This window comes from Balaenoptera ricei, chromosome 5 (assembly GCF_028023285.1).
Source record: "Balaenoptera ricei isolate mBalRic1 chromosome 5, mBalRic1.hap2, whole genome shotgun sequence".
NCBI lineage: Eukaryota > Metazoa > Chordata > Mammalia > Artiodactyla > Balaenopteridae > Balaenoptera > Balaenoptera ricei.
In genome coordinates this window covers 113193831-113206938 of record NC_082643.1, presented here as the reverse complement: position 1 = coordinate 113206938, position 13108 = coordinate 113193831, and the positions used below count along the sequence as shown (strand labels likewise).

Below are 13108 nucleotides of genomic sequence, written 5' to 3'. Positions count from 1 at the left end.
GAAAGCACTCTAATTTACAAGTTAATGCAACACAGACTTCCGCCATTGGTCTGTTGGCCCTGGGATTAATGGGGGATTATTTGCATACCGCCTCTATAAGGTACTGCAGAACATTGATCAAAGATCAATTTCTGTTAGGCTAAAATCCTGTGAAGCCTCCTCTAAGACCAACATAAAGCAACCCTGCCCTAAGAGCCAAGGGAGTTTTCGAACAAATGTTCAGCCAGACTGCAATGAGTATAGGTCAAAGGAAGGAAGAATTCAAAGCAGAGTCTTTCACTTGAGACCAGGTTGTAAAAGAATGTTGAGTAGTCTCTGAACTGGAAGCATAGACTAGTCTGCAGAGGAAACCATTTTTCCTTCTTTTTTAAAATCACAGACTCAGAAGGACTCGGTGGTGACACACAAGCATTTGCCTACTTCTTCAAGGGAGAAAAACTAAGTGGAGGAAAAAGAGGCATTCACCAACATCCTGCTGTTTCATTAGTGAAATTGTTACTGGAATTACCAGCGGGCAACACAGGCTGCGAACCTTTAGATGAAAGTAAATGAAACAATGCTGCCATCTACTGGGAACACATGCTTCCAGAAACTCTCAGGATCTTGGGTAGAACTATATTCTATTATTCTTTGCAAGAGCATAAACTTTAAAAATATTAGAAATTTTGTGTCGCTCACTTGTTAGGAATTTCTTCACCTTGGCCCTGGATCCACTCTCTGTATAACCATGTCCCCACTTTGTTCCAAAGGGAGGTAAAGGAATGAATACACAGAGGACTGACACCAGTCCCCATGGGGGGAAGAGGCAGCAAGGGAAAAGCATTAGACGAAGCATGCATCATGGATGAAGTCATGGATGAAGGCCCAGAAGGTCTCAAGTCTAGTCCTAGTTCTACCTGAGTTGGTTATAGGAGCTTTGGCTAGTCACTTTCAAAGACAGGAGGGAAAGTAACTAGTGTTTGTTATGCACCTTATGTTTCTGATATTGTACTAGGCACTTTTATTCATTTTATTTTTGATGGCATATTCCCATTTTATAGACAAGGAAAGTGAGACTCAAAGAAGTTAAGTAATTTTTCCCACAGCTAGTGAATGGCAGGTTTGATTCAAATGGTTCTCTGATTTCAAAGTCTGTGTTCTTTCTACTACATTGGGCCACTTCCAAAAAGAGTTTTAAGTTCCATGCACCTCTGAAAAACTATTCTTCTAGAAGTGATCCTACCAGAGAATGCAGGATCTGAGTGTAGGAAGCATAAAGGACCATCAGGTTATTCCCGGCTTTCCTGTATGCTGTTTTAATTCTAGCTGTCTTGGTTATAGACGTTTACTATCAACGCCTAGCAGCCACTTTTAAACTGTTGGATATTAATAGGCCACATCTCCAATCCTTTCATAGATCTTAGGGTCTCAAGGAATATGCCAAGCACGTGACAAGAGAACTGGGAGCCAAGGAGGCTGCAATATCAAAGCCTCTCAGCCTTATAAGGCCCAAAGCAATCAGCCAGCATTTCACAAGGGCAGGCCATGCTCCACTAGTTCTTTAGGGGTTTTTCTGGTTTTTTTTTAAACATCTTTATTGGAGTATAATTGCTTTACAATGGTCTGTTAGTTTCTGCTTTATAACAAAGTGAATCAGTTATACATATACATATGTCCCCATGTCTCTTCCCTCTTGCATCTCCCTCCCTCCCACCTTCCCTATCCCACCCCTCTAGGTGGTCACAAAGCACTGAGGTGATCTCCCTGTGCTATGCGGCTGCTTCCCACTAGCTATCTATTTTACATTTGGGAGTGTATATATGTCCATGCCACTCTCTCACTTCGTCCCAGCTTACCCTTCCCCCTCCCCGTGTCCTCAAGTCTATTCTCTGCATCTGCGTCTTTATTCCTGTCCTGCCCCTAGGTTCTTCAAAACCTTTTTTTTTTTTAGATTCCACATACATATGTTAGCATACGGTATTTGTTTTTCTCTTTCTGACTTACTTCACTCTGTTATGACAGACTTGAGGTCCATCCACTTCACTACAAATAACTCAATTTCGTTTCTTTTTATGGCTAATATTCCATTGTATATATGTGCCACATCTTCTTTATCCATTCATTTGTCAATGGACACCTAGGTTGCTTCCATGTCCTGGCTATTGTAAATTGTGCTGCAATAAACATTGTGGTGCATGACTCTTTTTGAATTATGGTTTTCTCAGGGTATATGCACAGTAGTGGGATTGCTGGGTCGTATGGTAGTTCTATTTTTAATTTTTTAAGGAACCTCCATACTGTTCTCCATAGTGGCTGTATCAATTTACATTCCCACCAACAGTGCAAGAGGGTTCCCTTTTCTCCACACCCTCTCCAGCATTTATTGTTTCTAGATTTTTTGATGATGGCCATTCTGATCAGTGTGATGTGATACCTCATTGTAGTTTTGATTTGCATTTCTCTAATAATTAGTGATGTTGAGCATCCTTTCATGTGTTTGTTGGCAATCTGTATGTCTTCTTTGGAGAAATGTCTGTTTAGGTCTTCTGCCCATTCACAACCCTTTTTTCATGAAACATTTCACAGCACCGTTATTGGGAGAACTTGGGCTGAAGAAGACCTGCCCCATAGGGTGTGGGTTGGTTCAAAGCCAAACCAGAATGAACGAGGACCTCTTCTGTGCTCAGGAGGTTTGGGGTCCTCTGAGAATCCCCAGAGAGGGGGATCTGTGAGGAGGACCTTGGGTGTGGAGACTTCCAGTTCTCACATCCTCTGCATCCCCGGGGCAGCCAGGGGGTCCTGCATCTGAGGGGAGCTTTCGTTGCCTCCAAACAAGGAAGGAACCGCATTCCTTTATTAACGTGCTCACAACGTTAAGAACACTCTGTGTGGAATGATGCCTGTGAAGTGTTTCTAATAAAAGCTGGACTGGGAAGCACTCCTTAGGGATGTGTTATTATGGAATTAAAAAACTACAAGGTGAGGTCATTGGGGGTGGGGAAGGAGGGAAGGGTTAGACATCTGATTAAACCACACTTTTATTAAATATAGAATTCAAAAACAAAGTTATGATCCTGATTAATGGGAACTCTGGTGATATTTTAAATGTTGCTTTTGATTAAAGGTCCTTAAATTTAAGTGTTAGATCCAGCTTAATTGTCATTTTGTAGCAACTCGTGTTTGAAACATTATTAGGGGAGTATGATATATTCATCAGGATTTAATGACAGCAAGGAAAGCAGTGTGCTAAAGAGTTCACAAATCATTTAATGAATTGCTGCTATCAGGTCCAAATGAAATTAACGTGCTGACTGCAATAGGCAACCCTGCAGTACCCTTCTTCTTATTATAATGTCCTTTTTTTTAAACATCTTTATTGGGGTATAATTGCTTTACAATGGTGTGTTAGTTTCTGCTGTATAACAAAGTGAATCAGCTATATGTATACATATATCCCTGTAACCCCTCCCTCTTGTGTCTCCCTCCCACCCTCCCTATCCCACCCCTCTAGGTGGTCACAAAGCACCGAGCTGATCTCCCTGTGCTATGCGGCTGCTTCCCAATAGCTATCTATTTTACATTTGGTAGTGTATATATGTCCATGCCACTCTCTCACTTCGTCCCAGCTTACCCTTCCCCTTCCCCATGTCCTCAAGTCCATTCTCTACATCTGCGTGTTTATTCCTGTCCTGCCCCTAGGTTCTTCAGAACCATTTTTTTTTTTTTAGATTCCATATATATGTGTTAGCATACGGTATTTGTTTTTCTCTTTCTGACTTACTTCACTTTGTATGACAGACTCTAGGTCTATAATGTCTTTAATAACCCAAAGTTAAAGTATCAGAGAGAAACACAGACCATTGCTAGGACACTTGTTTTCATAATTTCATTATCTGTAACAACAAGAAGCCATGAACAGGTAAAAACAATTTGATTCTTATTATCAAAATCAAGGATGATTAAGTACTAAATTTATCTTAGGTTAGAAAATCACAGCATGAAATATGAATATGAAAGCAGATTTCTATTAGAACTGAGTCATTTTTGCTAATATTCATGAGCATTTTTCACTGTTTGTGTCAGGCTGACGTGATTTATAATGCAAGGCCATATACTTTGTCACAGAATATAACTTATTCTTCTTATAATTTAGACGATGTTTCTGCTGATTATTAGTGATAAAATAATCAAAGCCTCTAAGCTTACAGCATCTATTTGTGAGGATCGAAGTATTTCATCATTCCTTCACTAGGCACAGAGAAAATTATCAATGAGTCAGGAGTCCAGCCATAGGAGACCTATTCATTTTTCAGTATCTATCAATTCTCTCAGATTGCCTTCAAATTATGAAAGTAATTAAAAGTAAAATTTGATACAAAACTAGATCTTCTGCGTGTGGTTTTTACTAAAAACTGAGGGGCATGGTTTCTGAGTGAGTGCGGTAGGAACACCTCGTAGTTCCAGGGCTTCCTTGAACCCTCTCTTCAGGTTGACACTTAGCCCACCGAAACCATCACGGGGACAAAAGCAGAGCAAAGGCAGCCATGGTGCATCCAGCAGTTGTTACCAAACAACAAAAATGTAAATGCCAACCATTAGGAAGTCAAGAGGGAAAAAATATGTTAGTTTTGAGCATTGAAGGCAAGAAGTCCAGTGTGAATATATATAACACTTTTTAAAATTCAGAAACATAGCATTGGTGCGCTCCATCTATTTGGCAGAAAATACATCAAAGTTTTAAGAAATTCTCTCAGTTTAATTCCCAGCCTGTACCAGTAGTAACATCAAGTTATTTAAGTAAGAGGGAAAATAACCAGTTCCTTACATTTAATATTTATCACTAGCACCGGGTTAGGGGCGGGGGGTGGTGAAATATGCAGGAAAGGTGTAATACACACACACAATTTATATACGTAAATATAGGGTTACATATATAAATTATATATTTTTCCCTATGGAAAAGCCTAATTATAGAAAAATCTCAATATAAGTTTTCTGAATCTGCTGAAAGTTATGCGCTGCAATATCATATCTCTGTGCCATCAGAAATATAGCTTGACTTACTTGCAGGCATAGCTGTCGACTGCTTCAAGATACATACACACACCGCCGTGGAGGCAGTACCCATCATGGGACGGGGGACATTCGGGGTAAATATTTCTCACAGAAGAGCGGCCATCCTCCCTGGGATGAGACGGTGGAGTCGAGTCTAGAAGAAGCAAAGGCATTTCTTTTACTTTCTGAAGTGATTGGGGACTTTCAGATATCAATATCAGGAAGTAGTTTCTGTGAACAATTTGTGAGATAGAACAATAGGTGTGATATAGAACAACAGTTTCACTTTCTTAACCAGACCTCATGCCCTTCACCATGGAACCAGCCATTCTTTCCTTAGGTTCAGCATTATTTGACATAAAGCATGTTGGAAGCTGTAAGAGAATGGTCAATCCCAAGACCATATGAATTCCGAGTGCAGGTCTCATTATAAAAGCACATCCATCATCCAAAAGCACACGCTGTGTGAAACAGCAGTTAGCTTAAGAGCGTCTCACTGAACAACCGTATCTCTTCATGCCTTATAAACCACCTACCACTACACAGTCCACTACCCCTAGTTTCCTGGGAGTCTCAAAAATTTCTCCCACACACGACTTTCTTCTAAAAACTATTTAAGTTGCAGGGGAGCCCTCAAAGACAAGACTAGCAACTTTGACAGAAAGGAAATGTTACCATAACAGAGGGGACGCCAAAGCGGGGAAGTCCGTTTTATTGAATGGCTTGCTGCTCTTTAAAAGGAAAACATTAGGGTGTGTAGCTGACTATATAAATATTAGGAGTCTTTCAGCACCTTTAAGAAGAGCAAATTATTTGAGAAAATAACATGCTAAAAAAACAGAGACCCGAGCAAGTGCAGAACCTTCCTTTCTCAGGATGTTTTCTGCTTGCAGAGCTGAGACAGGTAAATAGCTGGCAGTGACTTAGCTGACCCTGGCTTCTAGGGTCTCTGAAGCCAGCTCCCCTTCTGGGTGCTGATGGTGAGAAGATACTGCTGTTATGGGGGAGGGTTCAGGAAGCAGGAAGTGACCATTATTAACATTTTTTAAAGTTCTAATTCAGATCAAGAAATACTGACTTGATTTTTAAAAAATTAAATGCAATTTTATTAAGAATTTCAAATTACATATGTCAAATCTCTAGAATCGAATAGAACCATTTTGAAACTGGAGAGATGGCATAGATGAACACTGATATCCCTTGAAACTCCAACTTTATTTATAAAAACAATTCCTCTGCAAACCATATTCCCCCTTATACAACAAGACGAAATAGTATCTACCTCTTCACTTTGGCAACAGCTATTTCCTAAAGGAATGAAAAAAAAAAAAAGTAGTGATTTTGCTACTTCTTTAAGTTCATTAAAAATGGGATTCTATCTTTAGATTAAAATTTTTAAGTTCAGAAAAAGCTTATTTTAAAATCCTTGAAAGTGATTCAAAATGCTAAGAGTCCGGACATCCTCCTCAACCTGTCTAGCCCTGCAGAGCTTTTCCAGCAGCCCCCAAAATCAACACTACAAATCAGGACATTAGCTGCATAGTTAAAGAGAACCACCTGTGTTCCCACCTTTATTGAATTGTGAATAATAAAAAAGGATTTATTCCAGATGCTATTAAATTAAGAAAACTTGGGCCATTTCACATTCTCAACCCCAGCATCAATCTAATCAGGAAAGTAAACTCACCAGCCTGATTGAACTGAATGATTTCTAGAAGCTCTAATGGAAATACACTTGGGTACTGATTTTTTCAGAATCAAGTCCCTCCCCTTGGATCTGGACCACCCACCAACCTACCAGGGCAAATCCGTCCAGGTTCAGACAAGTTGCCAGCACATGTGCAGGTGTAGTTTCCCTCCGTATTTGTACAGGCAGCATTTTCCCCACAGGTGTGCACGCCCAGTTGGCACTCATCAATATCTGTCAGGAAAAGGGAGTAGGAAAGAGAAAAGTAGGGTGCAGAGGAGAACAGAGGGTCGTATAATTGGAAAACCCAATATTCTGGAAAGGGAGCATCTTCAACTTCTGTCATGCCATATGTTCTCAGAGCTGTATACATTTTTAGATTCAAAAATTCTATTATAAATGTTGGAGAGAGAGATGGACTGGGCCCCTTGGCTGCATGCCCACGCAGGTAAACTCCTGACACGAGGCTGGAAGTTTTCCTACTGCTTGGAAGGAAAGGAAATTTCCCAGCACATGTGGCTCAGTGGGAAAGCTGGAGATGGTAAACTATCTCTAGGTAAACATTTAGTAGTTCAGATCATATCAAATTCAACATTTTTGCCTTTTTTACATAAATATGAACGAAGTCATCACTTTTTTTCCCAACTACCCATCTTTTCTTTTCTCAGTTACCACCACCCTAACCTTTAGGTCCTTCTTCTCTTCAAGTTTCCATTGCTGTAAGAGGAGCAGCCTTACAACATTCCCTGCATCCCATCTCTCCTCCATTTCTCTCCTAAACACCAGTGCCACGTTAATCTTCCCGAACCACATCTCCCGTCACTGCACCACTTGACTCAGATGCTGCCAGTAGCTGTCTGTTTCCTAGAGCTGTGCTGCCTAATATGGTAGCCATCGCCATATGTGGGTATTGAGCACCTGAACTGCAGCTAGTACACACTGAAATGTACTGTAGGTGTAAAACACACGCCAGATTTTGTGGACGTAGTACCAACTATGAAAGAACATAAAATATATCAATAATTTTTATATTATAGATAACTAATGAGAACCAACTGTATAGCACAGGGAACTCTACGCAGTGCTCTGTGGTGACCTAAATGGGAAGGAAATCCAAAAAAGAGGGGATATACGTATACGTATAGCTGATTCACTTGCTGTACAGCAGAAACTAACACAACATTGTAAAGCAACTATACTCCAATTAAAAAATAACGATGAGGGACTTCCCTGGTGGTCCAGTGGTTAAGACTTCACCTTCCAATGCAGGGGGTGTGGGTTTGATCCCTGGTCCAGGAGCTAAGATCCCACATGCCTCGTGGCCACAAAACCAAAACATAAAACAGAAGCAATATTGTAACAAATTCAATAAAGACTTTAAAAATGTTCCACATCAAAAAAAAATAATAATAATGATGATGATATTAATAATTTTTATATTGATTACACATTAAGCTGCTAATATTTGGGATATATATTGAATTAAATAAAATATTATTAAAATTAATTTCACCTGTTTCTTTTTGCTTTTTGTAATGTAGCTACAAAAAATTAAAAATTACATATGTGATTGACATTATAGTTCTACTGGATGGTGCTGGTCTAGAGAAGTAAAACCCCAATGCCTGACTTTCAGATTCTAGTTTTCCACAAATATAACTCAACTTACCTGTTATGGACTGAATTGCATCTCCCCAAAATTCTTATGTTGAAGCCCTAACCCCCAGAGTGACTATACTTGGAGACAGGACCTATGAGGAAGCAATCAAGCTTATATGAAGTCATAAGAGTGAGGCCCTCATCCAACAGGATTGATGTCCTTCTAAGAAGAGGAAGAGATACCAGAGGTATCTCTCTCTCCCTCTCTCACTCTCTCCACAAGCCACAGAGGAAAGGGCATGTGAGTGTGGAGCAAGAAGGGGGCCGTCTGCAAGCCAGGAAGAGTCCTCACCAGGAACCAAATCTGCCAGCACCTTAATCTGGGACTTATGGTCTCCAGAACTCTAAGAAAATAAATGTCTGTTGTTTAGGCCACCCAGTCTACACAGTACTTTTTATGGTAGCCAGAGCAGATGGAGACACCACCTCGCCAGACTCAGTTTTTGTTCTCCTTCACACAGTATAGACACACAGTCTATACTTAAGGCTCTAGGCTTTTCTCTACCCCCCCTCCCCCAAATAAGACCTGTGATATGTTCATGCCTGGGATGTTCCCCACTCTTTCACATTTCTGCATAATAAAAATGTACTTATGCCCCCAGTTCCATCCAAAATGATACTTCCTCCATGAAGTCTTTCCCAATACCTCAAACAGATATGTCTACCAGTTCTGAACTTCCACTTAGTTTTTACTTGTCTTATGATGCATACCTTTCTTCACCACTTATCACAGCTGCATTTCTTTTAGATCATATTCTCCATGTAAGCGAGGACTGCCTTCCTCATCTTGGTATTCCTCACAGATCCTAGCACTGTGTCTTTGCACTAATAGGGGTCAATTAAATATTTGCCACATTGAATCACTAACCTTGAATAGCCCAAAGGGAGTCTTTTTTTTTTTTTTTAAACTGACATCCTACTGTAATCTCTATGAACTATCACCTTGAGAATGAGAGAGAAGCAAAAACAATGATGTACTGTTGGCCGAGAAACACAACTACTCTTAAGAATAACAACAACAGTTTTATATAGCACTTATTGTGTGCCAGGCACGGTTCAAAGCACCATATCTACTACCTCTCTATATCTACTGTCTATACATGGGGCTGGGGGACAGTGCGGAGAACAAGAACAAGCTCAGGGCTTCCATGTGGCGCGAGACGCCATGCCAACCAGGCAGGCTGGCCCATGACACTCTGCTCCATGGAAGGAGATGGGTGAGTAACAGAGTGAGAATCCAGAGTATAATGAGTTTAAACATCCAAGAAAGTATACCTTCCTTTCTCTTCAAAGTGAATTAAATATAAAGCCTGTTTGTCTAAATTATCTATGAGCCTGCTTAGTTAGAGCAGTGACATTTTCCCAATGGACAGCCAAATATGTGCTTAAAAGAGCCTTTACAGATGTCTGTGGACTCCACAAAACTAATCTGATAAAGGTCTGATTTAAACCAACCAGATCCAGAAAATTGGTAGTTATGACAGATACTTCATCTTTAACTTCAACATGTGGGAGAAAGCAATGCCATTTTAGTTTGTTATCAAGGTATCTGCCTCTCACAGTGAAAAGATTTTTATGTTTTCAGAAGGAAAGGAAAACACTGAAAGAGACATGTTAAAGCCCCATAAAACTTGAGATAACTATTTTACTGGGCCAAGATGGCTTCAGGCAGGTCTTCACTTGTACGGTGACGTTGTGTTACACCTGGAATGGTACATGACATCCACTGAGTGAACTCCCAACCCAGCAAGCCACACCCAGACCTTGGCAGAGGACGGTGATTATGAAAGAGGTCTTAATCATTCCTTGCTTGATTCTAAATGTCAACGGCTTGAACTTATCAAGAGCCAGCTGGTGAGCCCTTTCACAGAACCACGCTTCCTTCCCATTACACACAGCCGTGACCTCCAACAAACCCACATCAGCTCTGCAGTTCACCACGGTTCAATTGCCAAATTCAGTGTCAAAGAAAATGCTGTCCAGTTCCCCCCATGATGGCTCGAGGTGTGGAGTTATCAACGAGGCACTGATGTCACTCAACCCCCCGAGAAAGAATTAGAAAGGCAGAGGGGAAAACAGCCTCTGCAGAGTGTAGAAGCTGACTAGTGTGGTCACGGCCAAAGGGCACACAATTGACTATTTACCAAAAACTGAAATATGTCAGTTTGAACAGATCACACAACTCCTCTTTTAGTCTTAACATGCGTGTCACCGCAATTCTCTCCTGTCTTTTCTCGGCCCGCCACACCCAGTGTTTGGTGACTCTCCAAGGCCTGCCTTCACCGTTGGCCCTCCGCACACAGCTCTCTTACCGAGGCAGTGGATCCCATCTCCCTGGTAGCCTTCTGAGCACCGGCAGACGTGGCCACCTTCAGTATTGATGCACTTGGAGGAGGTGGGAGGGCAAACTGAGATACCCATCTGACATTCATCTATATCTGTGGGCAAAATGATGAGCTAGTGAAATACACAGGCAACCCTGGTATAAAGGAAAAGAGTAGGAAAGGATAGTATAATCGTACATACAATCATCCAGCCATTGACAGGTACTGTTTGCAAATGTGATGCAAACCCTGCATCTTGGACTTAAAGCTCATTTCTGAATCAATTTTTACAGATTTCTCAGTGTTTGACTAGCTAAGTATGTGTAAGTAAATCACTTTGTGCCAGAGTTTCAGACCATAAGAACCTTTACAATAACGGCTATCAATGTAAAATAGTAACCCATCCAGCAAAACCTATTTAATAAACTAAAACTTATGACCTAAGCCTTTGGGGGGAAAAGCTGTGATTTTATTGGAATCGGGGAGTTTATAAATTTGACTTGAACTCAGATTCATGCTTTTAAAGCTAATTATAAATTCTTCTCCTTGGGGCTTCCCTGGTGGCTCAGTGGTTAAGAATCCGCCTGCCAATGCAGGGGACACAGGTTTGAGCCCTGATCCGGGAAGATCCCACATGCCGTGGAGCAACTAAGCCCATGAGCCACAACTACTGGGCCCGCGTGCCACAACTACTGAAGCCCACGTGCCTAGAGCCCATGCTCTGCAACAAGAGAAGCCACCGTGATGAGAAGCCCGTGCACCGCAATGAAGAGTAGCCCCCGTTCGCAACGACTAGAGAAAGCCTGTGTGCAGCAACAAAGACCCAACACAGCCAAAAATAAAGTAAATGAAATAAATAAATTTTTTTAAAAAATCAATTATATTAAAAAAAATTCTTCTCCTTAATGTCAATTGTCTATATTATGGAATTTTAATATAACTCAATGTAATATAACGATATGTTATATGTTTCTTATTTTCTATTCATACACCCATTATCTTTTTAGCTAATATCAAATAATGTATTCAATCCTGAGGGTAACATAAATCCTTCTGGAGATTTTGAATCAGTATGATCTGAGAGAATGTTTCTGATTCACTATTTTCCAGATATTATGTGTATTTGGATTTTGCTCTTACCAGAACACAGTTTTCCATCTCCGGCAAATCCTTTCAAACACCGACACGTGACATTCTCTCCCTCTGAAACACACCAAGCCTGTGTACTGCATTCCAAGGCACCACACTCATCATCATCTGCAAACAGCGAGAACCCCACAGGATTATTTCCAGACCTCAGAGGAGAAAATGGACTTCAATGTTTTGCATTCTACCAAAAATTCCAGTACTTCCTTTCTCAAGTTCTGGGGCAGGTTAACCTCCAAATAGAAACACTGTGCTGATCTGTAAGCTATATCTATATTAAAGGATCCACAAACCATATGTTTCTGTTTACATGCTCTCAACAAATCTTTAGTCTTAAAGAATTATGTGGTGTTCAAAGACCCCCATGTGAACTTATTTATAATTTTTTAAAGCATTTGCAAATTTGAACTATACAATTTCTAGGACTAAATGGACTCAAACTTCAAAAATTGTATTGCTTTATTTGAGAATTCCCAACCGTTGTGACATACAAAAGGGGTCAATATATTCTTATCTCTCAAAGATACGCAACTAATATGTAGCAAGTAGATCTGTGTACCAACATGGCAAAGAGATTTAATCATAAAAAGATTTATTGTCAATTTACTAAAATTATGTTTGATATATAATAGAATATGTATGTCAAAATGTATGTTTATTATCAAGATTTATGCTGTGACTTGCAAACCTCAAGGCACTTTTTTTTTTTTTTCAAATTTATTATTTTTGGCTGTGTTGGGTCTTTGTTACTGTGCGTGGGCTTTCTCTAGTTGCGGTGAGCAGGGGCTACTCTTCGTTGCGGAGTGCAGGCTTCTCATTGCGGTGGCTTCTCCTGTTGCGGAGCACGGGCTCTAGGCGTGCAGGCTTCAGTAGTTGTGGCTCGTGGCTTCTAGAGCACAGGCTCAGTAGTTGGGGAGCACAGGCTTAGCTGCTCTGCGGCATGTGAGATCTTCCCGGACCCATGTCCCCTGCATTGGCAGGCGGATTCTTAACCACTGAGCCACCAGGGAAGCCCCACCTCAAGGGACTTTTACAGAGTCATGAACCATACAAACTAAATGCTGTAAATGGATCATTTCATTTCATACTCCAATGAAATGCAAATACCCCATAACACAGAGTTGCCTTTTGAGCCATAAACATGGGCAAGTTGTTTTTTCCTTTAGCTACTTATGTATATAATCATTCTCCAAATGCCTCCTCTCTGTTGGAGTTGGGGGTACCTGACATACCACAGTAGGATATAAACTATCTTCTG

At 40.6% G+C, this 13108-nt stretch overlaps 1 protein-coding gene across 1 annotated transcript in view; it reads right to left on the bottom strand.

The window, feature by feature from the left end:
• The window catches only part of EGF (epidermal growth factor), a 90763-nt gene that overhangs the window by 12979 nt on the left and 64676 nt on the right, over positions 1-13108 (bottom strand). Inside the window, exons 17-20 of the mRNA XM_059923428.1 lie at positions 11845-11961; positions 10693-10818; positions 6833-6955; positions 5044-5188 (exon numbers count right to left, since the gene is read on the bottom strand). Coding sequence (XP_059779411.1) covers positions 5044-5188; positions 6833-6955; positions 10693-10818; positions 11845-11961 — 511 coding nt within the window. The remainder of the gene's footprint in view (positions 1-5043; positions 5189-6832; positions 6956-10692; positions 10819-11844; positions 11962-13108) is intronic.